This window comes from Diplotaxodon limnothrissa, linkage group LG12 (assembly GCF_057381915.1).
Source record: "Diplotaxodon limnothrissa isolate DT_005_m linkage group LG12, D_limnothrissa_male_GT1.1, whole genome shotgun sequence".
Taxonomy (NCBI): Eukaryota; Metazoa; Chordata; class Actinopteri; order Cichliformes; family Cichlidae; genus Diplotaxodon; species Diplotaxodon limnothrissa.
In genome coordinates, this window is record NC_140607.1 from 25,905,504 (window position 1) to 25,931,974 (window position 26,471).

A 26,471-nucleotide genomic window follows, 5' to 3' on the forward strand; every position below is an offset into this window, starting at 1 on the left:
TATATTGCTAATGTTATTGATTCTGCCTTGTTACTGAAATTAAATCCAGTGTATATTTGTGTCTTTTCAGGCCCAACCAATGTGGAAGACTCTGTTCAGTTGCTAATGAAGGATGCAGGTCAGTCAAAAGCTCACGTACTTTTTACTCCATTGTAATTATTGCTCTGTCATGCTGGGAGTATCAGAGTTTGACTGTTCTAACACAAAAATCTTCCCCAACAAAAAAGACCAATTCCAAAGAGCTCTTAGCTGCCTATTGAGACGTCCCTCCCTTGTCAGTAGTAAAATATAAGATTGCTACTTTTGCACCACTCCACTGTCCATCTGTACATCATATCATTAGTCCTGGTTTTTCTCAAAATAAATGACAGAATATGTATCTAAAGTGTTAAACTCCTCTGAAACTGATCATAGACACCTAAATGATTATATTTCCCTTGTTTTTGCTGGTTTATGGTTTTGCTCTTTGTTTCACAAGTTGCCCCATATTCAGCCTTACATAATACAAGAGAATTAAAATAATGGAAAAAGTCTGTTTCTTTTTCCGTAAATCGGATCAGTCTCTCTTCGTTTTGTTTTTTTTATCAGTCCTGTTCTCTGCTTTTTGCCATTTCAAAATTCATTACTTCTGAAGATAAATTATAAATAGTAACAGCCACTATTTCTTGTATTGTGTGTTCTTTTATCCCTTTTTATATTATATTATATTCTCATTCTGTCACTCTTTTTCTAATCATCTTTTATTTTATTCTTTTATTGCACTCTTCTTCATTTTAATAATAATAATAATAATAATAATAATGGATACTTTATTGATCCCCATGGGGAAATTACTTGTTTTTCTCTGCATTTGACCCATTCACTCAGTGAAGCAGTGGGCAGCCACTAAGCAGGCGCCCGGGGAGCAGTGTGTAGGGACGGTACCTTGCTCAGGGGTACCTCAGGGTAGCCGTTCAGTGGATTCGAACCCCCGACCTTCCGATCATGGGGTGACCACTTTACCTACTGAGCCATCCCTGCCCTTTAGTCACCATTACACCAATTTCTGCCTGTAGCATAACCTATAGTATCATTATTATAATGTCTATGTTTCTATAACATGTACTCTTTTTTTGTTTTGTTGTTTTGTATGTTAATATTTGCCTGCATATTTGAAGCATATTCAGCCTACTGTTAGCAGAATGAAAGCTTCACAACAAGCATTAATTTGTTGGAAACCACAGCTACATTCCAGTAACCCCAAATGACTCTACACCGGCATTTATCTGACATGTTTTACCTTACCAGTTTTCAAGTTTGCTAATAACATCTCAAGCTTGGTCAAGGCCGGCAGAGCCTGACTGGCTCTGAGCTCTGTAGCTTTAGCTTTAGCCATTTTGCTTTTATTCGCTTCTTTAAAATGTCCATGTTAAGTTGGATGAAGTTACATTTTTGTGATGGTCCCCTGCAGTTTAATTTATCAAATTTTGCGTTTTCACTTGCGTCAAAGAGCCTCAAGAGCTGTTTGTCTGTGCTGCTGTGCATGTGTTGCACAAGCATTTAACCAATGGTTAAATGAAAAGGTTCTTGTAGGGCATAGGTGTCAAACTCTGGCCCGCGGGCCAAATTTGGCCCGCGGGCCAAATTTGGCCCGCAGCCTAATTACATTTGGCCCGCGAAGCCATACCAAATGACTATTAGAGCTGGCCTACTGGTATTATACAGCTAATATATATATTGTTTAGTATTAAGCTTTGCTTGTTCCATATTCAGTTTTTCAGCAAAACGTGTTCGAGTCTATAAGAAAAGATTCATTCTTAAATCTGGAGGAAGATTTTTTTTTCAATAAATATTAATGTTAGCCCGCGACTTTGTTCCAGATTTGAATTTTGGCCCACTGTGTATTTGAGTTTGACACCCCTGTTGTAGGGGAAACATGTCAGTCGTATTGTGAATATTGTAACCAGTGTAACTTTTTTCTCTGCAGTATACAATGCAGTGGGATTAGCAGCTTATGAACTGTTTGACAATGTGGACTTTGACCAGTGGTTCAAGAATCAGCTTCTTGGAGAGTTGCAAGTCAGCCATCACAGGTATTCTTTTTGTCTTCTCTAAATATTCTATTTTTAATTGTTTCTTCTTTTTTTTTTAAAAAAAAGTAATTTTAATATTAAAGCATGCACTAATGAAAAAAAAAAAGCCAGATCTAACTAAATTAGAAAAGGTTGACCACTTGACCGTGAAATGAGTTTTTGGAATTTCACTCTAATTATTACTGGTTAGATAACATTAAACAATAAAATTATTTTTTGGCCTAAATCACTAATGGCCTCACAGAGGTAAATATACCACATCTAAGTAATTTATTAGCCTTCTGTAAGGATTTTATTTTTGTATGACATGGTTACTGAATTATTAAAAGGAATGTTGTTATTATTATTATTATTATTATTATTATTATTATTATTATTATTATTATTATTATTATTATTAATTTATATTTGGGGGGGGGGCTCGGAGGGGGGATACTTACCTTTTTTGAACATGTCTCATTTGACCACATCGGTCTCATTCAGGGTTGAAATGATAATAGTGAAGCAGCTTAGCAGTTCTTTTGTAATCGGTGTTTTACTGTATGCAAGCTCAGTTTCAATGTCTGTTATGTTGCATATTTAACACTCCTTCCAGTGTACTCAAGTTAATTGACTATTAACCTCTCCAGCTTTCTCACAGCCTGTAGCACATTGAATGCATACAAAAAAGCTCATAAGTAACAAATACTTGGGGTGTTTTTTCCGTCATGGTTATGTTAAAAAATACTGCTAGTTTTCACATCACTTTACAAGCAGCAGACAAATGCGGACATCAGCAGCACTCAATAGAAAAACTTTGTTTAAACTGTGAAAGAACTCTTTAAGGGCTCTACAGGCAGTCAGCTAAAGTTACAATGAGTTGCTACATGGATGGATTTAAAAGGTGTTAGAAAAGGGAGACACTGACCAGAGGTGAGATGGTGTGGAGATGAAGGACAATGGAAGTGCCACACACACACACACACACACACACACACACACACACACACACACACGAAACACAATCAAAGCAGCACTCAGAAGGTTGGTCACCGAGGGTTGGTGCTGACGTCACAGTGCATGGTATTTGATGTCGCACTGATTCTTCCTCCAGGCTATGCAAGTGCAGATAACCCCTCCACTTTTACCTGGGGGTTAATCTCTTTTTAAAGCTTAATCCAGTCTATAAAGAAACAATACAGAATGCAGTTTTACTCTAAGGGAGGGTTTTAAATTTTGAGACTCCTGGGAAAAACACTGAAGATGATTAAAAAACAAACAAACCCAAAACCCATTATGTAGTCAAATGCCAGCTCTCAATTTTTCTCAATTTTTTGTGCACTCATGCAAATACACACATTAATGGTGTTAGTCGAAGACTATTTGAATTACTGCACCAACCAGAAAACACACAGGTTGCATCTTAACAAAGATTACAGTTCATCATCTGACCAAATGTGAAATATCATCAAAATTCTTACATTTTATTTATTGATGATTATAAAATAATTATGCACAAGATTCTGTCAAAGAACGTTAGACCTCTGACCTTTTGGGCATGGCATGAGTTTTACCTGATAGACTCTGTGTCATATTTGATCACAATTGGCATATAAATTCTTGAGTTGTGGTCCAAAACATTTTTTGCAAGGCCACAGTGGCCATCTTTTAATCCACTTGAATGTTTCTTCCAAATTTTAAGAATTTTATCCATGGCCTTCCCAATAAAGGGTGTGGATAAAATTAATGGAGCTAGAGAGCGATAGGGGCGAAAGAGAGGCACAACTTGAATCTGAAAACTCAGTGCCTGAAGCTACGGCTGTTGCTAGTGTAGAGGCATTAAAATTGATGCAAGTGACAAATTGAAATTAAAACTGCAAAGTAGAACAGTAATTAGAAGCCAGTAAGAAATTCCTTTTCGGCTAAAACTCTGGAAACATGTCATATGCGGTGCTCCTCAGTTGCTGGGAAGTGGTGAAGCAATGAGTCTCGGAGTTCTTTTTGCACTACTGTGTGAATGCACAATCAAAGCAGTAGACACTGCAGTATGGCTACTCAAAGAAGCATGACACTCAATGTGTGTCATAAATTTTACAAAATGTGTCTTTGTATTTGTTTTTAAAATAAAATACTTTCAATGTTTCATGATGATGGTGAAAGAGTGGCACACAGTGGAACAGCCTGTTCATTGCTTACAATATAAAATTCATTATTGTCTTTTATCTTCTCAGTAAAAATGTGATCATAAAAAGACACTGGCCTTATCAATCAGTCAGTCAATATTCCGACTCGTGGTCCACCAAAACAAAGCAAGTCATATAAAACATATCCTTGAGCTGTACTCGGATTCAGCAAAGCCAAGGTTAGTTACATCCAGGACAGCAGATAAACTTTTCAACTCTCATTGATTTCTCTGTTGTGGTGTGCAAATGAAGCTGTGTTGCTGTCACATGGTTCCCACAGTACTTTGATGGGGCTTCTGAAGTTGGGAATGTGTATTCATCATGGATGGTTTAAAAAGGGACATGCTTGATGATCTCCCTTGGTGTGTGGAGTTTTTCTCTGTAGCAGTCAGAGGTTTCTGTTTTCAAGTGGTCATGCATGACTGCCTACATCTGTTAAAGGACTTCATCTTCGTGATGCTTGTCTTTACACTGTCAGTATATTATCTTATTTTTCAAGTTGCAATGTAGTATTTATTTCTCAGCTCTCAGTGGGGTGTACTACAAATAAGAATACACTTGTGTAATGTTACTGCAATTAACTTGCTGTTTGTAACCTGCCTTATCACAGCCCGCTAACCCCCCTCCAACACACGTATGCACACGTTCCTGCCTAGTTGATCTAAAGCCACCTGATGTTAAAGCTGTATATTCAGAACACTTTATTATGACTGCAATCCAAACACTTTAAACTTCCAAATATGTGTGATCCGCAGGTTTTTTGATATACAGTGGATCTGAACTACTCATTTTATATAGTGTATCTATATATGCACTCCGTGGCTATAAAGTTGAAAGTCGCTGTTCCATACAGTAAAGGCCCACATTTGAAAGAGTTGTCACCCTTGTGGCACTTACTGAACCACAGAGCCGTCGTGCTCTTGGTATCAAAGCTAACCAAGCAAACATTAGTGCTTTGCACAGCTCCCCAAGGTTTATAAGTGGAAGTTCTTTTTTTACTGATGCTGCTTTGAAGTTCACCCCAAAGGTGTGTAGGTGGATTTGATACTGCTGAATTGTGGGGTCCAGATCATGAAGTGTTCTATTGTAGACTTGTAATTACTTGTAGTGGCCTGTGCCACCTGACTTATCTCTGCTTTGTTCAACTTTCTGTGATTTGTGACATTTTTGAACGTATCACACCTTTAAAATGTTCTAATAGTCCTTTCTGTTAAAGAACTGTATTGCTACAATTTTTGATATGATTATTACTATATTTAATACTTGATATTGTTACTAATTACATGTTTGTGCTTATGGAAATGATAATAATCACTTTATTTGCTAAACTAAGGGGTTTTTCCTCCTAGTGACCGAGTATACAAAAACAAGCAATTAAAGTCTAAGGTTCTTAGATCATCTTCTGTTCTGATTTCCATGCAGGTTTACACTATTGTGTAGTATACCATTTTTCTTCCCTGAATAGCAACACCTAGCCAGTTGAGCAAAGTTTTTCCATCACTGTCATATTTCTGTGTTTTTCATGCCACTTAGAACTAGGGCTGGCACAAACGATTATTCTGATAGTCGACTAGTCACCGATTATTTTTGCGATTAGTCGACTAATCAGATCATGCATCCATTGGACGTAAAACGTACAGCTTATTGCACCAGCATGCATCAGCTCTTATATAACTGTCATTAGCTTACAGCTTTAAGTGTTTAAGGTATGTGCTAACTAAAAATGAAGACAAGATGATAGTTTATTAAATTTTAATGAAATTTGCAGATTGTTTCGGTGAAGTTTAATAAACTCCTTGCTATCTAAAATATAACAGGACACCGGAGTATATTCTCGAGCATCTCACACTTCTGATAATCAGTTGTCTGCTTGACGTTTATTCGGCTGTGTAAAAACGATAACTTTAATCTCAGAAAATCCTACAAAGCTTCAAATGACGCGTCGACTATTAAATTAGTTGTCGACGTAATCGTGACTAGTCGACTAATCGTGGCAGCCCTACTTAGAACTCACTTTTTCATTTTAGTAGCTTCATACACTTTATTTGGTGTAAAGTAATTAGACGGGGAAAGGGACTCGTTAGGAAATAGAGGGTTTGGTTTCACCGAACTGTGTTGCAGTTCATCTTATGAATGCTTGGGCGAAACTTTAACCAGCCATAACATGTACTTGCTCAATTTTAATCAGCATGCTTGACCTAACCTAAACATCTAAAAACTTTAAAATGTATCCATTTATTTAAGCGGGGGCCTTACATCTTGTGATAATTTGAGTATGTAAAGAGATTAGGGCAGTATACACACACACACACACACACACACACACACACACACACACACACACACACACACCAGCCACTACTAGCAACAAATAAAGCACAGCATCAGAATAGCTAAAATAGCTCTCTAACTTGGCAGTGTCAGTAGGAAGAAAGAAGCAGAGGGGACAATACCTGTTTGGTATTTGCAGACGTCACATTCAAAGCAGGTTTTCTGGCTGACACACTTGCTCGATGCACATTTGTCACTGTTACCAGAACATTCCCAGATGCTGCACTGTCTGCCTTCCTTGGCCCTTTGGGTATTCACGGTTGGAGTGTTTAATATGGCGTACATATTGTGATCTCACATTTTCACACATAATAGAATCCCAGAGATCCACAGTAATATGTTCAGGTGACAGGTATAATTGTTATTAATGCAAGAAAAACCCGTTTCTTGCAAATAACATTATCATTGCAATAGCTGAATCAATGTCTTTGGCAAAGTCCTTTCACTCACAGGATTTTCTGTTTCCTGCTTGGATACAGTTTCTGTGCCACTTATCATCTTGAGTTGTTTCTTTAGGGTTGAATATATTCTTTAGATCAGAAATCTGCCAAACTTTTTTTTCCATTTTAAAACAAATCAGCATTTCAGGGCTGTGGGTCCCTAACCGTTTAGCAAAGTGTTGCCTAAGAATGCAAACTTAAAGTCTACAGTTCATGGTGTTTACAACTGAGATCTGAGTTACTTACAAGACTTAAAAACAACTTGAATATAATTTGCATTCAAATCACCCTCCATCTAATGCTTCTGAGCCGCTCATCCAGTAGAAGCTATGTAGATGTTTATTTGCTAGCTTGCGTTTTTTTTTTTTTTTTTTTTTTATGTATTTTTTCTTACAAGGCCCTTGCACCTCTTGCAGTTTGCAGGTTTCATGATAAGTTTAGGCCCTGGATAAGTCTGCTTGTATCACTTGGTGTGAAGTAGTAACAGTGCATGTATTCGCACCCAAATCTGTCAGCAAAGCTGCTGTGTGTGGCTTACACCTATGGCTGAGCCTCAGGCAGCCAGTGAGTTGTTTGTCAGTATTTGGCATAATGACTACACAGATGCACATTGTGTACAGTCACCCTCATGAGAAACAGTACTTTAATTTTTAACTTGCTGTCACTATTTTCCTCCCTTTTCTGCCTAAGCCAAAACAGCTGTCTTACCTGTGACGGGACAGCGTGCCTGACAAGAACAGAGGAGATAGTGAGGCATCTTGAAGCTCATACATATTCAGAACTAACACATGACTTGTATTTGGACATAGCTGAGAGCTTTTTTTTTGTGTTATTTACTTGGACTAGCCTAAAAAACACCTTTTGTTGTAACCTAAACAGATATGGTTTGTGTTCAATTATTTTGCTTCCAGGCTTTGCCAGCATAGAAGGCTGTGAAACACTTTGGCACTTTGACATTCCCTTTGTTGCTTGATGTGTCTGTCTGGAGTAAAAAGCATCTGTTGGTTAGCCAAGAGACTTTTCAAAGTTGTTACCTTTTAAGTCTTGGTGTTCTCTTATTGCTAGTTTTAGACACATTGGGTTGATTTTTGTTAGGTTTGTATCACAAGCACGTTGTGATACAAACACGTTGACATGGGGTCAAGTCTTGGGGAAAACAAGCACTCACAAAACTGGGCTTATTATGAAGTCCAGATCAAAAGTTTAAGACCACTTGAAAAATGGCAAAAAAAATAAATAAATAAAAAAAAATCACATTTTGCATGGTTGGATCTTAACAAGGTTGCAAGTAGAGCTTCAACATGTGACAAGAAGAAATGGGAGGGAGACAAAACATTTGTTTGAGCATGCAATTAATTGAAAACCAGGCTTAAACTGAAACAGGCTGATCAAAAGTTTATGACCACATGCTTTTAAAAGGTCAAATCTGTGCAAAAAAGTGGATTTATTGTTACCTTCTGTCAGGTAGTCACAGTGTCATGACATTCTGATGGCAAAGGCAAAAACCCCCAAAACTTTTCCATTTTGAACATGGTTGGGTTGTTGAACTGCATAAGCAGGATCTCTCACAGCGCACCATTGCTGCTGAGGTGGGACGCAGCAAGGCAGTCATTTGGAATTTCTTAAATGATCCTGAGGGTTATGAAAAGTCAAGTGGAAGACCCAAAAATTTTAACCAGCACTGAGCCGGAGGATCCAGTTGGCTGTCTGTCAAGACACTGAGACGATCCAACTCCAATTCCTGGAAGTTTGATTTCTGTTTTTTTTTTTGTTTTTTTTTTTTAAAGCATTCACTCACTTCCATTTCTCCTAGTTACATGTTGAAGTTCTGCTTGGGAAGTTGTTAAGATCCAACCATGCGAAATGTGATTTTTATGTTTTGTGTGTGTGTGTGTGCCATTTTTCAAGTAGTCTTGAACTGATTGGGCCTGTATTGGGGTTCCATTTTTATCCCTCAACCGTGAAGTCTTGTGCTATCACAGGCAGTTTGGACACCCAACTTTGTGAATACAGTAACTCATGAGGTGGCATACATCTAAAAATCTTAGGACTAGTTGAGATTAAGTGTTCTGTAAATCCTGTGAAAAGGATCACTCGAGAAAGATGACACCTAGGATTTTCAAAATGTTTCCATAGGTGCATCCACTAAAAACCTTGGATGCATTCGATTATCGTAACCTTGGCCTTTAGGTGACCAGAAGTCAAGTTTTGTGAAAGTCTTGTGACTACAGTAGCTGAAATGAGGTGATGTAGGATTTTCACATTTGTACTAAAGGTGCATTTACTTGAAGATGAGGGGTAGCTCTGGCAGCAGCTATTTTTTTTATTTTTTTTAATACTACTTGTCATATCATTGCATTTTCTTTAGTTTCTTTTGCATTAGCTCTGATTGTGACTAACAAGCTCTTCCATTTGGTATTGACTAAGTGAATTAAATTTGAGTCCTAAAATCTAAAAATGGTGCTTAAATCTTTACGGCAGTGATGTGGAACTGTTCACTCGAACCTTAGATCCAGGCTGAATCGCTTTTTGCAGGAATGGTAAAGGGAATTATTTTGTGCCACTGTGTAAAAGGTTCTTCATACTCTGACTTGGAAGTCTCACACTACATTGCTTAGGAATTTTAAGTATTGGGAAAATAAAGTTTTACATACACACAGCAATGTATGAAATAAATTACATTTATGTAGCCTGAACTGTGCAAGATTTCTTTCTCGGCAATAATGTAAAATTCCTTTGGGCTCATTTCTGTCCACGGATTTCCCATGGGCTTGCCAGAAATGATGAACAGGGTTCCTGACAGCTGTGTGAAGTTGTGGAGGAGGAAACAGCTTTAGCATGGATGAGTCATGTCTGACCTTTGACAAATACCTCTGTCAACCTGTCTGTCCATCTGCTTCTCTAATCTTTTCTTCCACTTTGCTACTGCACTAATAATAGACTGTACCACCTGTAATCTCCCTTGCTGAAGCAGATATTCAGTATTTTTTTCCAGTCATGCACAGATGCAACATAGCCCTGGAAATGTGTAGTCTGTTAGTCACGTCAGTACAAAGTCAGAAATAATGCTGAGAAGGTTAAAGATTTATTTGTTGGATACTCAAAGACATTTTGCAACTGGTTTTCTACAACATGATCTAGAAAAAATATTGCTTATATACAGAAATGTTGTTTATTTCTTTGTGCGGGGCAGATACTTGCCAAAAATCAAACATTGATAAATCATCACCAAATCAGGAAATGTGTTCCTTACATGGACTTTCCTTCTTTGTCTGTTAATCATAACTCTTCAAATTCAGCCCTGAACTCTGCTGAAATTCCTGTGCCACAGAATTAAAGATTAAAAAATGCATACATATTAGCATTTGCAGATTTTAAAAAATTGTCTTTACCAATCTTGGCTCACGATGCCGTCTCATTTTTGTGTGGCGATGCTGCTGTGGTCGCAGTTTTTGTCTCTAAACTTTCCTGACATCTGTGGTCTGAGTATCATGCATCTCCTTTCACATTGCCAATTTTTCTGGCTGGTTCCTCGTTTTGGATGCAGACAGACTCTTTAATTAAAGCCAATGTCATTGCCTGTTGATTCTTGGATGTGCCTGTTGATGCCTCATATGTGTGCTTATTCATTAATTAAATGCTTGCCCTTAGACTTATTCCAGAGTTGAAAGCAATATGGAAATTTTATTGGGGCCAAGATTTGAAGGGACCGTTATTAAGGTTTTGGTGGAAAGTAAGTAGGGTTCAAACATGAAAAGGAAAAGCGATGCAAGTCTAAAGGATAAAGGTACTATATTCTCAGAGTTTTAAGAACATCAAACATTAGCAATAGCCACAGATTTTAACTTGTGTGAGTGATAGTAACAGATGATCTTGGGATAATTTACATGCAGTGTCACTCTCTCTTTGGATCAGAGATGCTAGCATTTTGATTTATTGAGAGCTGGTTGAATGTTCCCAGTTGCCTGTTTACTGCCAGTGGCATTGGCATACCTGCTTTCTCATTTTGGAACCATCACGTGTTATTGCCTCAAAAAAACCTGTGGAAATCCAGTTTGTCTGGTTAACTCTATTTTACTTTAAAGGTCATTGATGGATTGTTCATTCTTCTTTGATGCTCCAGTTCTTTGTGATCCTGTGCAGCAGGCCTTTAATTTAATGTTATTTGCTATACATTTATTTATTTATTTATTTTTAAGATCAAGACTTGTAGCTTGTTTTGTGCATACACACTAGAGCTGACGATTTGCTTCATAGTCCAGTCGTCCTGTTGCCCCTCATGGTATCTCCAGTGAGTGATGGCATCGCTGCTGGGTGCCAGAGCATCATACCACTGTGGTATCCATGTGTATCCACTCGATATAATATGTACCCTGTTGTGGTTTTACTATATCGTCCCCCTCTGTGTTGCAGGTATTGGTTATATGTGGAAGTGGGACACTGTAGCTTGGCTTTTTTAAAAATTATTATGAATCTCAGAACAATGATAATATTATCGATTTATTGCATCAGTGGGTAAACTGGAAAAAAATAGCCTTGACTGGTGAGCTATCACTATTAACCTTTTGACCGCCATCGATCCCTGACATCATCCTCCATCAGCACGACTGTAATGCACACATGCAAGGTTGTTTTTCCATCTCCACCTCCTGAGTCATACTGTTGTTTAGCATCTTCTGGCTGGTGGCCCAGGCTATGATCTCTGCCTCCCTGTGGATGTTTGACAGGAAGCCAACAAGAGTGTCACTCCCTATCCTCATCTGTCTCTTCCCTTGTCCTTCAGTCCCTATCATTACTGTCAAGGTGGTCCTTAGACATACAAAAGGAGCTTGCCAAATATAATTGTCTGAAAAATAACTTCCAAACGTATAGCGTCTTGCAATTTAGACATGCAGCTTGCTTTTGTCACATAACTACTCCACACAAGTATTTTTTTTTATTAAGTATTCTAGTTTTCTAACTAGGCCAATTCTCTTACTTGGTCATTAGTCACAAGATTCATTGTCCCTCAGGCTTTCAGTCTCTTGCTCATATGAATTCAGCTAAACAAATGCACATACAGTAGAATGTGTCTGAACAAATACATTCTTTACACTCCAAGTTCAGACTTATCTGTAGGGTGTAATAAAGTGACAGTGATATTTACCTGAGAGCACAAATTGTGCCATAGCCTCCAGCATACTGGAGGCAACAATAAAAAAAAAAAACACAACACAAGAAACAATTCTGAATAAGCTTTAAACAATGACAGTGCAGATTTCATTATTTGAATAGGCCCAGCAGTTTTTAATGGTCTGCTAACTACTGCTGTGTATTCACATTATGGTTCTAAGATTATAGCGCCAGCTGGTTAATTTCTCCATATTACGATATAATTGAAGAGCACAGAGTAGTCATCTGTTCGGGTTTTCAGCTAAAAGTTACTTTGTCTTCTTCTGTCCTGCAGGTACAAGTTGATTCGTCGACGAGTCATCTGGCTAATAGGGCAGTGGATTTCTGTCAAGTTCAAATCTGACCTTCGACCTTTACTCTATGAGGTCATCTTAAGTCTCATGCAAGATCCCGACTTGGTGGTAAGGCAGCTACATACAGTTTTTTTTCCCCCACTCAAAAGTGCTTGGTGATTAAAGTGCCAGGTTCTCTTACAAAAAACCCTCCTGTTCAGTTCATAATGACTGAAATGGGCTGTTAGTGAAAGTGCACAGCTGGCTACACAAACACAGTTTTCTGCTTAATAGCGTGAAACCACAGCCACTGTGCTGCCATCTTTCTACATAAAAAAGCCAAATGTAATCAGAGTTTGTGACAAGCTTTTTCCATCTTTTTTTCTCAACTTACTGTTTACTGTAGATTTTATATTTTGAATTTTTCCTTTACTATCCACTAACATTTTTATTTAGCTGTGGCCTTGACAAAACCATAACCCCAATTTGGACTGAGTTTCACCGTAAGGTAAAATTAGATTAATCATCTGATATGCTTTCTGTCTCATGCACTTGATTGTTTTCTTTTAACATAATTTATATCTAGTAATATGATAACATTTTAATTAAAGTTAAGATTTTAATACTTAATCTCCAAACAGCCAGAAATGTGATCAGGGATTGGTTCACTCAAGAGGTAGCAGTTAAATATCATTTTCTGTGTCCATTAACTGACACTCAATTATCATCTGTCATGTTGTGGGGGTATGATGTTGAATACAAAATACATTTCATGTATATTGAGTAAAATTCATTGCAGGTTGCTGACTTTTCTTTGCCAGTAGGTGGCTAAATAGGATAGTTACTCACTATTAACAGAGATAGATTTGTGTCTGTATGTAGACTGGAAAATGTACTGCGCATTTGAATTTCAACAACCTTCTATTAAGTTGTGAAACACTACTTAATGCTCTTAGAGAAGTTTGTTCAGGGTTCAAATACAATTCAAATAGCAGACACTGAACAAATCTAGAACATGTCATTCAAACGGGCTCACTTTTTGTGGAACTGAGTGTTTCTATCCGTTCCTGTACATGCAACAGGAGTTGTCAGTCATTTTTATAGGTTAGAATTTAGAATAAAAACGTGTGTACTTTAGGGCTGCCACGATTAGTCGATTAGTCACGATTACGTCGACTATCAAAATCATCGACGACTAATTTAATAGTCGACGCGTCGTTTGAAGCTTTGTAAGACGTAGGAATAAGTAGTAGGATTTAAGAGTGTAATAACGGACTGAAACAGAGAAGAAGAAGAAGCAGTGTCCGGTATCGTAGCTGTGTCCAAATTCAGGAACCGCATCCTCCTGTGCAATTGTAGGCCGATTACGTTACAGCGACATGACAAAGACTGTCCAAATTTGAAGACTCCGACAAATGCGGCCTTCGTTTCCCCAGATTTGAAGGATGGGTCGGGTGTATACTTTGTGGCCCAACCTATCCCAGAATTCATAGCGCTGCCCTGCTCAGTTTCCAATGGCGGCAGCTAGTTAGTTTTAATATTACTCTTATTATTCTTTCTGGGTCACAAAATAAACGTTTAACATATTTTCAGGCGAGAATGTAGCTGTGTAAACCTCAAATATCTGCTCAGTTTATCAAGACACCACATATTTTCCAAAGCGTCCCGACGAGCTCGATAGCTAGCCGGGGGCAAAGCTCACTAGAGCTGGTGAGAACACCGGACTCCCGGCAAATTGTTTTCAAACCCACCACCGTCTTTCGCTACTCAGGTTAAACATGATATATAAGTCACTTAGATAACCTAAAAATCTATGCCGTGCAAAAGCCTGCAGTCTTCTTGACTAATAAAGGCACATCTCATATGCCAATTGATGAGCACTGCTGTAATCCCTCAGATGTCTTGGGGAGTACAAATATCAAAACAGTTGTAACAGTTTCAACTCCCCACCACTCACACTCGCACAATCTGCTGGCCTCAGATTTGTCTTTGTTCTACCGAAACAAAATTTAAGTTGTAGTGAAGTGAGCCTCAAAATGATGTCATGATAGATCAAGGAAATTTGCTATAGTGATATTCTTGGCAAAACAGGAGGGGGAAAAAAATAGCTTGATAATGTTTTCAGTGATTGTAGCTTGAAGGCAGCATTTCATAGTTCAAACAGACATGTCTTGTTCTGCCTCTTAGGTAGTCTAAATGTGTAGCGCCACTATATCAAATTTAGCCTAATTGAAATCACTAATGATTTTTGCTTTTTAAAGGTCCAGCCTGAACTTTGATCATAATTTGTGTGGTGTTACCTTATATACGTTTGGCTGCTTTGATCCAGATGTTGTGCACAGATGGTTTTTATTGCACTTAAAAGAATGCGCACTTAATGTGATAATTTAGTTACATGCCAGTATTATCTATTTTACTCTTATTTACACCCTGTGTAGGTAAATGGGTTTTGTAAATCGTTTGTGATATAAAGTAGAGATTAATTTCAGTGCTGTTACCATTTCAGCGGCATTTCCTCGTACAAACTTGCATTTACATAACTGACCAGCTCACTAATCATGTTGTAGTTCCTGATCAGTATCTTTCGGGGCCAATTAGAAAGTCTTTACCTGAATGAATTGTTAATCAAACCTCGAGACTTATAAACAATCTAAGTTGTTAATATCCTTGTTGCTGCTCTGTTTTCCTTATTAACCTGGAAAGTTATTCACTTATTTAATTATGACATCTTGTGTCCAAAAATTAGACTGAAGCGCCTTGTCATAGTCGCATTGTATTTAAAAGATAGATGTAGGAGCTCATGCTGCAGTGCAGCAAACTCTTCATTGTTATGGAAAAAGGAAGCCCATTTGGTTGCATAAAGAAGTCTAATTGTGCAGAAGTCTATGGGAAAAACAACATGATCTGTGACCTGTAATACTTTCCCGATGAGTTAATGGCCTCAGTCATTGTACTGAATGCAATATGATGAGCTTTTTTGTAATTTATGGTGCCATTTACTGTTAGAAAGGGTGATAAGGCAGTGGCCCTCGGTGTCTTGATCAGATTAACATTTTGATTATCACAAGCATGCTCTCTTAAATAGTTTCCGCAGACTTCTGTGGTAGTGTTGCACACTCCGGGAGCTTTATATGTGAGACAGCCATCCATGCACATGCTTTATTAGCATCCATCAGTGGCATTCATGAGCTAAATCACAGATGCATATTACTTGGATTGTGACAGTTTTTTTTTTTTTTTTTATCTCATTTTCTTCAAGGTGTTCTAGTTTTTGCAGCATTCTTGTTTGTTTACTCACAGAGTCTTAGTAAAGGTTAAAAATAGTCTTGTGGTGAGTTTAAGCTTTTAACTCCTTAAGCTTTTACACATACATACACATTGTAACAGTTGCTATTGTAATGCAGTGTATCACCACATGGCGGCGCCTCCTGTCTCACGACTGGTGTCACCCCCTTTTTTTGTTCTTCTTCGCACTCCTCCTGTAATGGATGCTCCCGTGTGTACGCGGACTAGTGTGCTCTTTAGTAATGTGTGGTAGAGGTAGCACTTTTATTTTTGATATTGTAAATAAATGAGTACTTTTTGGAAAGTCAGAAGCTGTTGCTCATTCGCTATCCACCTGCACATCTCCGCGGCTGGCTTCATCTCCACCGCACGTTACAACATACATGTATTTATGTGAACACTAATCATTAATTTGTATTATAATGATGTATTATAAAGCAACTTAACTCATCGGTAACTACAAATTGTGGAAATGGCTGTTGCTTATCTGCCAGCATTTTTTTTTTAAATTAACACTTAGAATTTTTCAGTGAGCACTGGCTGAAATATTTTTCAGAAGAGGATATGCATTTGTGTTACTTAATATGCATGTAGGTTTTTTAGATGATGCTCATTATCATTTTACTCCAGATGATTGTTTTGGATTTGGTGTTGCTTTTTCACGTTACTTTTATCTTAGTCAGATTCACTGAGTTGGTTAAATGTAAGTTTTCCCTGGTTAGACCTTCAGTTACTTTTATAGTTGGCATAAATCTGATGAATTTTATTTTTATTTTTTTATTTTTGGCTTCTTAACCCCTCAGATATTTTGAACATCAGTAACATTTTAAAGTGAATGTTTCATGTAACAGTGTCGGACAATACGTATGTTTTTGTATAAGACCCATCTGAGTATTTTATCTCCATCTTTTAACCCATGGTTTTCTCTATGCTTTGTTGAATTAGAATGTAGTTTCACTCATAAGTATTCCAATTGCCAACAAGGCCAGTGCTGATGGCACTTGCAGAGCCCACTTCATCAACATACTCCTTTTGTTGCTGGTTAATGTATGCGGAATTATTAAAACCATATTCAGTATTTTATGAACATGCAGACAGAAGGGCTGTGTTTTTTCTTCGTGTCTAAACCAGACTGTCTGAATTTCAGATTTATCTTTCATTAATGTACTTTTTCCATTTGTTTTGTTCGTCACCTGTATTTTCAGTATAGAACAGATGCTTCAAATTTTTGTCTATGGATTTATAATATTGTTAGCCCATATTATTATTGTTATACAAATGATTGTATTCATTTAAATTGGCCAAATGTATCATATCTGTTTAGTGGACAAATATCATACAGCTTATATTTTGACTAAGCTGCTGCCTAGTGTCAAGTGTGTGTGTTGTAAGTTAATTACCAAAGAGATGCAGACCTTAGATTATGCTTACTTACAGTTATTGCTGTCATGTCATTTTTTAAAAATAAAACATAATATGAGAATCAGTTTATTTTCTGTGCTTCAGAAATATGAGCTGTTCATAGTGTTAGAAAAGTATAAACACCACAAGCTGGAGAAGTTGTTATGCTGCTTATTTGAGTAAGTCAATTAATAATTGAGGAAAATGTGCCAGTGTGAGTGTGATCATACCACTGGTTTGGTGCCAGTAATTCCAAAACCTTGACTTGGCATGATGTGATGAGGCAGAATAAATGGAGACCAAAATCTTCAGTAAAAATGGCTCAGGATTTTATAGATAATTGTGATTTCTGAATTAAAAATTAAATGCAAACGCCTTTTCTTTTTACTATTGTCCTTTAAAAAAAACAGAACAATTTTACATTTTATTTGGATTTGGCAGTATTTTATACATGTAGAAATATGCATGAAAATAAGGAGGATAAATTATGATATGACTGACGTGGTGGAAGCAAAGAATATACGTGTGTGTGTGTGTGTGTGTGTGAGTCATAAGAATGGAGAACACAAATCTTGTTCATTAAAATTTTGATTTCTGCAGTTTTCTGGCTTTACCCTAACAGAGTAACTCTAAAAATCAAAGAAGATTATTTAACTCTGCACTCGTGTTGTTTGAAAATGATTGTGTTATGTGCATAAATGATGATGGTAATGCTTGTGAAACTGTCAATATTTTTTAGTCAAGATAAGAAGTATTGAGAGAAAATCTGAGGGTCAAGATCAGATCAATGGGGTGCTCCATATTCATAAAGAACTTTTTTTTGTGTGTGTGTGTGTGTGTGTTGTACAACACAAACAGAAAGACAGAGGCCAATTGAGTTTTCCAGTCAGTGTATGAATATGAAATGATCTGTGATCCAGATTTGAAACCCCATTTGTATTATCGTGGAAGGGAAAATGCAATTTAAGCACCTTTTTGGGGAAATTTGCTATGCAGACCTTGCAAAAATGTTTGCAGGCTAAAAACGATAACATTCCAACCGTAACAAAATAGTCAAAATCACACATATTGATTTGTTGTATTAAAAGAATTTCTCAGATCTGGGTTAGCAAATCTGGCCAAAGGACCAATAAGTTCATGCCATGCTGATGTGTCCACAGTCCATCTGTCCATAATTCACAAGATTTTCTTTTCCTCCTACAGTAACAGATTTAAGCAAATTCTCACTGATCACCTAAGGGTTCTTCACCCAAATTGTGCTCATTTGTCAGTTTACAGGCAATAACCTGAGAGTTGTAACTGATCATTAGACGTATGACCTATGACTGTTCTGGGTTATCTTACCTGAATATACCCAAACAGGCATGTGAATTTAAAGCTTGAGACATGTTAGTAGACTGGCATTTAAGTTTTTTTGCTAACCTTTAACCTTCTGCCATCATACTCATTGCCAGATTATGCTGCTGTGATACAGAAAGCTGAGCAGCCACTTCGATGGCCTTTATTAGGCTAACATGGTACCTTGCAAACTAGCTTTGTTTATTTCTGAAAAGTTGTTTTACTTTAGGTTTATGGTTTCTATTTTTTCTCGCCAGTTTGTTTGTATCGGTTTAGATGGATAATGTGATGCTTAATTTTACCTGCTGAGCCATGTTTTTTTCCCCCTCTTATAGGTGCGGATTGAGACGGCTACAACTCTTAAACTCAATATCCTTTTGATAGGCCTATTTGAAAATAAGGGTAGTTAACTTCAGCAGCACATGAATTTATCATTCTTTTGAGTGTTATTGTAAACTGACTGCGACCTTGCAAAAGCAAATGTACAATGGTTGAGTGTATCTTGGTGAATTGCTTTAACATCTGTCTACCCTAAAGTTTGACTTCTTCTTTAACTCATGATCACCTGTCGATGACTTTGAGTTCCGGACAGAACAATTCCTTCCAGTGAGTACAAGTTTCTGAAATTCAAGTTTTAGAAAACACCAAAAAAGGTTTTTTAGACATCAGTATTTATGTCTGACATTTTAAATTCTGTCTCCCTGTTTAGTATCTTGAGTCCATCTTTGGGCTGCTCTTCCAGTTGTTGCAGCAGGTAACAGAGTGCGACACTAAAATGCAGGTGCTCCATGTCATCTCCTGCGTCATCGAGAGAGTAGGCATCCAGGTAAGATGTTTGATATCAGATAGAAGTTTTCCTTAAGTAATATGCATCTTTATATTACTGCACGATGACATTTACGGTATGAAAAGTTGAGGCAAACTCCAAAGTGTCTTTGAAGGAGCCCTTGTGTTCGACATCTGAAAAGATATATTCTGGCAGTGCTCTTTGAAGTGTAACTCCACAAATTGTACTTATTGACTTGGACTCTGCAGGGGACATGTGAAGCTGTTAAAAAACATCAAATCACAGATACAAATCACCAGTCACCTTGTACTATACCCACACCACCAAGGTAAAACGGCCATCTGTCTTAAAAGATAAAGCCCAAATCTTGATTCTTTGTAAATCACAAAGCCTCAAGCAGCGCTTGTTCTGATGTCTGCTCTCATTTACAATGAAGATACAGTCTCTCCTCTGCCACTGCAATGCTTTTGTAACCATATGGATTAGATTTTTTGAGCATCCATTAAGTTGTTTTAATCCATTTAACTGCCAGCCCTGGAAAAAAATGCCTTTCCTTTTGACCCCCCTACGTTCTATTCAGATCCATTTTAAGTGCCATCCCTTAAAATAATTCCTTGACTTAAATCTGTCACAAAAATGGCTTTTATCCTAGCAAACTGTCAATCTGGTTAAGACTTCCCCCAGTCACTGGTCTTGGCTAAACTTCTAATGTCACTGGAAATCCCATTAATATTCTAACCGTTCTCATGAGGGATTTTGAACCCGCAAAGAGTGGCAGCAGTTGAGGAACTAGGCAATGAAACCACGACTATGGGTTGAGTTGAAATGAACATGATAACAGATATGAGATTTAGCTACTTTTTATGCTGTCAGTCTCACAAATGTCATCCTAGGGTGGTTTTGTGGGTCTGTTTTTCTCACTTTTTATCTTTCTCCTCAAGGCTCCACAGCATTTTCTTTCTTTCTTTTACTGTTCTCTCTGCTCCTAGGTGGCTCCTCATAAATGTGTAATCGAGCAAAAAATCCCAGTGTGGGGTCTTCAGCTCGGCCACATAGCCACTATAGGGAATAGAAAGGGCTAGCACAAGTCAGTACAAGAAAAGGCAGAATAGTTTCTGTAGTTGTTAATTCAGTGCCATACTCAAATGTCCTGGAGTTGGCTGGCTGCAAAGTAACTGCACCTAAATTGCACAGTGTGCCATCACATTTTGTAATTTCACACAGGAATGACAGTGATGGCATCCAATTAGTCTCTAACTACCCAGATATTTACATGATTTAAACAAAAGATTTGATGTAATCTAAGAACGGAAATGGATATGATACCATTTTGGTATTAGAACAGTGTTTTGTGAAGGATGATTGAGGACAGAGAAGTTTTTTCATGAACTGTGCATGTGTCATATCCTCTATAGTTTGGTAAAATGTAATGCCTTAGCTGCTGTGGAGCTACAGACACTGACAACATGTGTCAACAAAATTAGCTTCCATAAGAGGTTTTGCAGATTATGAAGTTGGCACATTTAATTTTCGCATTGCTGACAAACAGACTTAAAAGAAAAAAAATATCATGAATTTTCACCTACCTGTCTAGTATTTTATGTACCCAGCTTTTCCTCTGAAATGTGTTTTGAAGTGACTGATTTGGGCTTCTAGGGAGGCCAGGGAGGATAAGAGGAAAGGGATCTCAATTTCTCACTTAAACACCCCCCCCAAAACTTTCTTATTGGATGGCTGTTTGTTTTTCTTATGCCAAGTTTGTATATAATATTAAGAAAATTTTGAGAGAAAATATGCCCGAGTAGTCTCAAAGTTTGTTTGGGCATGCAGTAAATATGCATAACACTTTGCTGAGACAGCAGCGAATCAGAATTCACCATTGTCGCTTTTTCTGCTCCCAAATGAGACTTTTAATTTCTGCAAATCCACGGGAGTCTGATGTGAATTGAACATGAGTTGCAACTGTTGTGAAACCTGCAACTTAAGTTGCAGAGCATTTTCTTTGCTTCTTATTTGCCATCTAATGTGATTCTTTTTCAGATACGGCCCTATGTAGGCTGTCTAGTTCAATACCTGCCTCTGCTCTGGAAGCAATCTGAAGAACACAACATGCTTCGGTGTGCCATACTAACTACACTTATCCAACTGGTACAGGTATGGTGCATCTCAAATTTACAATTTATTATTTTTGCATTAGTCGGTCCAGTTTTTGCAAATCGAGTATTCACACACTATTCAATTCAAATAAATTGAGTGAATTGACTGATTAGTATGAGGAGTCAAAATGTTAAACAACAAGTTGATCTGTCGTATCAACTTTACAGTGATTAAGTTTATAAGTGTGATTCACAGTTTTCTTAAAAAAACAACAACAGCACACACAAAAATCCAAAACATCAGGATTGACTAAATTTCAGTTTAGTTGTGGATTTCACAATCCCCAGAGCTTTAATCCTTGTTGTAGGTACACATTCTCAAGATCCTTTCAAAACACTCTTGGCAAAAATCTCAATATTAATATTCAGTGGTCTGTTGTTTAATTTCCCAAAGGACCCCAGGGTCACAGCTGGTGCCTCTTTCAAATAATTAATTACATTTCAACTATGAGCAGAGTCAAAGTCAGAAGATATCCACCTGATTTTGATTATTATTAGAATTAAAGATATCAGGAGATAATAGGAGTTGTGGGTTGTGAGAATTAAGCTGCAGATTGCAAATATCTGCAACTTAATTTGGAGATATCAGTAATGAGAAACCCCATAAACTTAAATAGTGAGAAGAACATTTGTCCCAAGAAGAATGCTGTTATGGACTGAAGGTGCTTATCTCAGACTTGAATAAGATTTGGACCCCTGTGTGGCTGCATTAGCTCATGGTGGGAAATGAAATGCCTGGTGATACAAACATGTTTCCTCTGGGAGAGTAACAAGAGTACACATCTGGCAAACGAAATGAAAATCTGCAGCTGAAGGGCCTTAGATTATCTAACTGTGTTGCCACATGCTAATTTCTTTTTTTTCATTTAATACATGCAGAAAAATGTTAATGTTTAAAAGTTAAAATGTAAGGTACAGCAGAGTATCTTGTGTTATTAACCCTTTTGTACCTGGACCTGTCCTAATGTACCCAGTCCTGTACCTGCAAAGAAGTGTGTATGGATTGTTTGGCTTAGGACCAGCTGGAACTGGCACAACCAACTCATGCCAGTCAGTGATCCAACAGCATAATAGCCGGCGTATTGGCTTACTTGCTTTTAAACTTCAGTTTTGCCTGTAGGAGGGTTTTTTTTTGTTGTTGTTTGTTTGATGGAGAGAGAAGGGTTGCACCATCTGGGGATTGAGAAATGCTGTCTTCGTTTTACACCCACATAAATGTAAGAGATGGCATATTTAGACCAAATTAATGTCATGCTATCAGTAAAACAGTGCTGACAGATCTGGAATGCTACTTTGGATCCTGTCGTCCTTCACACAGATTATTCCCCTGCTACACGCACAGAGTCATTTTTCAGCACTTCTGAAGACTTTTAAGATGTATTCTAACCATAACCAGTACTTGCCTAATCTTAACAGTTACTTTAAGCTTGCGATAATCCTAACTTTACCACAACCTCATGCTAAGTCAGGCTCTTCGTATTTGATCTTTTTTATGGGGAGTTGCTTTTTAACTGCATAAAAGGAGCTGACACCCCCAAAGTGGGACTGTGCCCAAGCACTTAGCATCATCAACAGCATCTTTCCCTTATCCTCTTCCAAATGATCTTGTGTTCTCTATAAATACACAGAGTGGATGTGTAAAGCTTAAAGTGATAGAGTGCTTTAAAAGGCCATGGTGTCAGATAGTGGTTAAGTTTTCATCAAGAGGAGTTTGTGTGTATGTGTGAAGAAAGATGGAAGTGAGGTATCAAGGGTGAGAAATGCTTCAGAGGGCATAATCCATAATTTAGAACAATCGTGTTTGTTGGCACTATAATTGGTAACTTTGAGTGCTTGACTTGTGTGTTTGTGTGTATTCTGATTTATGTAAGTATTTATTTTTTTGCTGTGTGTGCGTGTTTGTGTACTTGTCTAACTCTGCTGACAGTTTTGCTTAAAGGAAGGTTGTCTTTTGCCTTTTATGAAACAAACTTTGAACTGAATTTGGATGACTTTTTTCTTGTCAGTTCAATAACCGTGTTATTGTTTGAAGTCACTCAGACAGTGTATTCACATATATACTTACATATATACACACACGCACACAGAGATAAAGGCTGTTGACGTTAATGTGATAATAACATGTTGATGCAGACAATGCTGGACAGTTTTCAACTGAGGCGCCTGAACAATCTAAAACAAAGGACAAACTTTCAACAGCCATAGCTACATGGGTGGCTATGTCTTGCAGGCAGTTATATTGTGAGGAAGTATATGCTTAAGTCTACTTTTGGCATATTTTTTTGAGCATGCAGTACCCTTGAGATTTTTCTGGAGAATATTCTGAGCAGTATTACATAAATATACATGTGACTAAAGCAGGTCTGTTTGTCCACCTCCGTGCTGATATTGAAACGTGAAAAAAATATTGTTAAGGTGCATTTAGAAAAGATAAAGAAATCTGTGATTAATTTATGATTAGTCTCGAGCTAACTGTAGGGAATCACGCAATTAATTGCGATTAAATATTTAAACTGACAGCAGAGGGAGAAGGCTATAGTGATAGATGTATCACTCCCAAGTGCTAGCCAACATCAGGAAGAAAGAACATGAGAACCTTGTGATTTACCAAGGGCTGAGAGAGGAGCTAGAGAAGATGTGGAAGGAGAATGTAATAGTGGTCCTGCGATAATCGGAGCACTCAGGGCAGTGATCCCCAAACTGGACAAATGGCTCCAGCAGATCCCAAGAGCCACATCTGAGATTCGTCCAGAAGAACACAGCTTAGAAAAGACAAAGATAATTCGCAGGACCCTGAAGCTCCCAGGCCTCTGGTAGACGGCCCAAGTTTGAAAGATAAAGACTGCAGGGGTTTGCTTATTGAAACGATGCCAGCTTTAGATGGTTCAACTAAATATTGACATGTGTGACTTTTTTGGCCAGGAAAGTGTACAGGGAATCTGCTTTTTTATTTTTTTATTTTTTATTTTTTAATAATTTGAAAATGCAAACTCTGTTTCTCTGTGATATGTTGAGTGAAGCATTCAGTTTAGCTATTTCAATTATACTATGTGTTGCCAAATTGATATAGTCTATAGCCTGGTTGAAACATTAATCAAATGGTTGGTCATACTCTGGATATGTTGCTGTTGCATTTGACCCAAACACATCTGGAAAAAGGGATGCAGAATCTTTACTAGATGACCAGATTTTCCTCCAGAAACAATAACAACACTAACAATCATGTAGAGCTGAATGTGTGTTGAGCTGTGTCCTTTCTTACAGTCAAATCCAGCATTATAGCTGCGGTAATGTACCTTGAAATATGAGTTTGGTTTTAAAGTCTTCATCTTTGCTTCCAGTAGCACTGTTTTATGCCCCCTATTAGTTAAAAGCAGTGCGATACTATTGAGGTCAAAATGACACACTACTCGGTTGCTCATTCCCCTTTTCTGTGTTACAGTATGGCCACATACAGATGTCCAGTGCATTAGTAACAAAGGGCTTGTGAAGTACACTTTGCCAAGAAAAAAATCTCCCAAGGGGAAGTTGCGTCATTTCTTACTCTTGTGTCATCTTAAACGTCATTAAAATCTAAACGACCAAGAAACGACCTCTGACTTAGTTCCAGGACATGCTTTTTTCCCAGAAATCGAACTTAATAGGTCCATAGTGTTTTAAAGGGATATAAAGTGAGGATTTTAAAAAATAAATCCATAAACAACTCTTGCACCCTAAGGCAAGTATTTTGCAGCCAAAGAAACATTCTGTGCTTACAAAGAGCTTCCTCCCTGTTAACCTGATTCACTGAGGTATGGTCTTTCACTAGTTGCTGGGGAAGGGTGTGTCAGGTTTTGGATAAGCCGATGTGTCTCTATTCCACACCGTTCTGCTAAAGTTATCTGCAAGGAAAACCCATTAAACTGAAGCACACAAACTGACTTCCTGTATCTTTGTGTTCTCACAGGGCCTCGGGGCAGAAAGCAAGAACCTGTACCCTTTTCTTCTTCCTGTCATCCAGTTGAGCACTGATGTTTCGCAGCCGCCACATGTGTATTTGCTGGAGGATGGGCTGGAGCTTTGGTATAGAGACATATGCAGTACACTAACATTTATGACTTGTACACACTCCCATCAGGACACTAGATACTTTGGATATAGCTGTCTTTGTCACTCTATTTCACCGGAGTCCTTTTCTCATGTTTAAACATCAGCCTCATTTACTGACTCTGTTTTCTTTTTCAAAGGCATCTATTCTTGAGTTAAATGCAGGTGTTGTTAATTCATGCAGCTCAACCACAATCTTAACTTTATCTTAATATTTGGGAATGTACCATTTTAATGAAGGTGCCTGCTACAATACACTATGTTCACTTTTGAAAATGCATTACCTCCAAAAGGTTCAGTTCAGCAGAAGAGAATTTGTCAGGGTTACCCTATATTGCTCTTTTATCATCCATTTGCTTTTTAACGTCCTACTTAATCTCTCTTTTCCTGTCTGCCGCGCTGGAGAGCTTCACTGTTCAGCATTCAGCATGCCGTGTCTGTCTTGCAGTAGAAACCCTCAGTCTTATATCTATTTTCCTATCTTTTAGTCTACTTGATAAACAGTGGTGCCCTATATATTTGTTTGCTTGGTTTACAGTCGAAATTGGGTTGTTTTGTTGTTATTGTTTGCTTCTAAGGTTATGTTGTGCTTATAATATCCTGATGATGTGTCAATAACACATTTAGTAAGCTACAAATGTGAATGAACTGTGTATTCAAACATTTTCTTTTTAGATCCCTAATATTAGTTCTTTTTATATAGACTACAACTTCCATTTTCTTAGTGGACTTCATTTATAGCCAAAATTTAGCCATTCGATGTTGCTTTTATGATATTTTGTCTTTTTCTTTGTACACAACCTTCATAATTCCTCGTTTTTCCTCCGTTTTAAATCCCCGTGACCTTCTTTCTCTTCCTGTAATATTTGTCGTGTTGCTGTTTCTCATCCCATGTTCTTTTGCCATCTCTAATCTAATGAACATCTCTTTTGTTACTTCTTGTTTTTTTTCTCTTTCTCTCTCATCTCA

At 37.6% G+C, this 26,471-nt stretch overlaps 1 protein-coding gene across 1 annotated transcript in view; it reads left to right on the forward strand.

Moving 5' to 3' along the window:
- Nucleotides 1-26,471, forward strand: part of ipo11 (importin 11) — a 127,541-nt gene that overhangs the window by 44,958 nt on the left and 56,112 nt on the right. Inside the window, exons 14-21 of the mRNA XM_085367379.1 lie at nucleotides 71-118; nucleotides 1,967-2,072; nucleotides 12,452-12,578; nucleotides 18,809-18,842; nucleotides 19,039-19,079; nucleotides 19,183-19,299; nucleotides 21,301-21,414; nucleotides 25,363-25,478. Of these exons, the coding sequence (XP_085223505.1) occupies nucleotides 71-118; nucleotides 1,967-2,072; nucleotides 12,452-12,578; nucleotides 18,809-18,842; nucleotides 19,039-19,079; nucleotides 19,183-19,299; nucleotides 21,301-21,414; nucleotides 25,363-25,478 (703 nt within the window). The remainder of the gene's footprint in view (nucleotides 1-70; nucleotides 119-1,966; nucleotides 2,073-12,451; nucleotides 12,579-18,808; nucleotides 18,843-19,038; nucleotides 19,080-19,182; nucleotides 19,300-21,300; nucleotides 21,415-25,362; nucleotides 25,479-26,471) is intronic.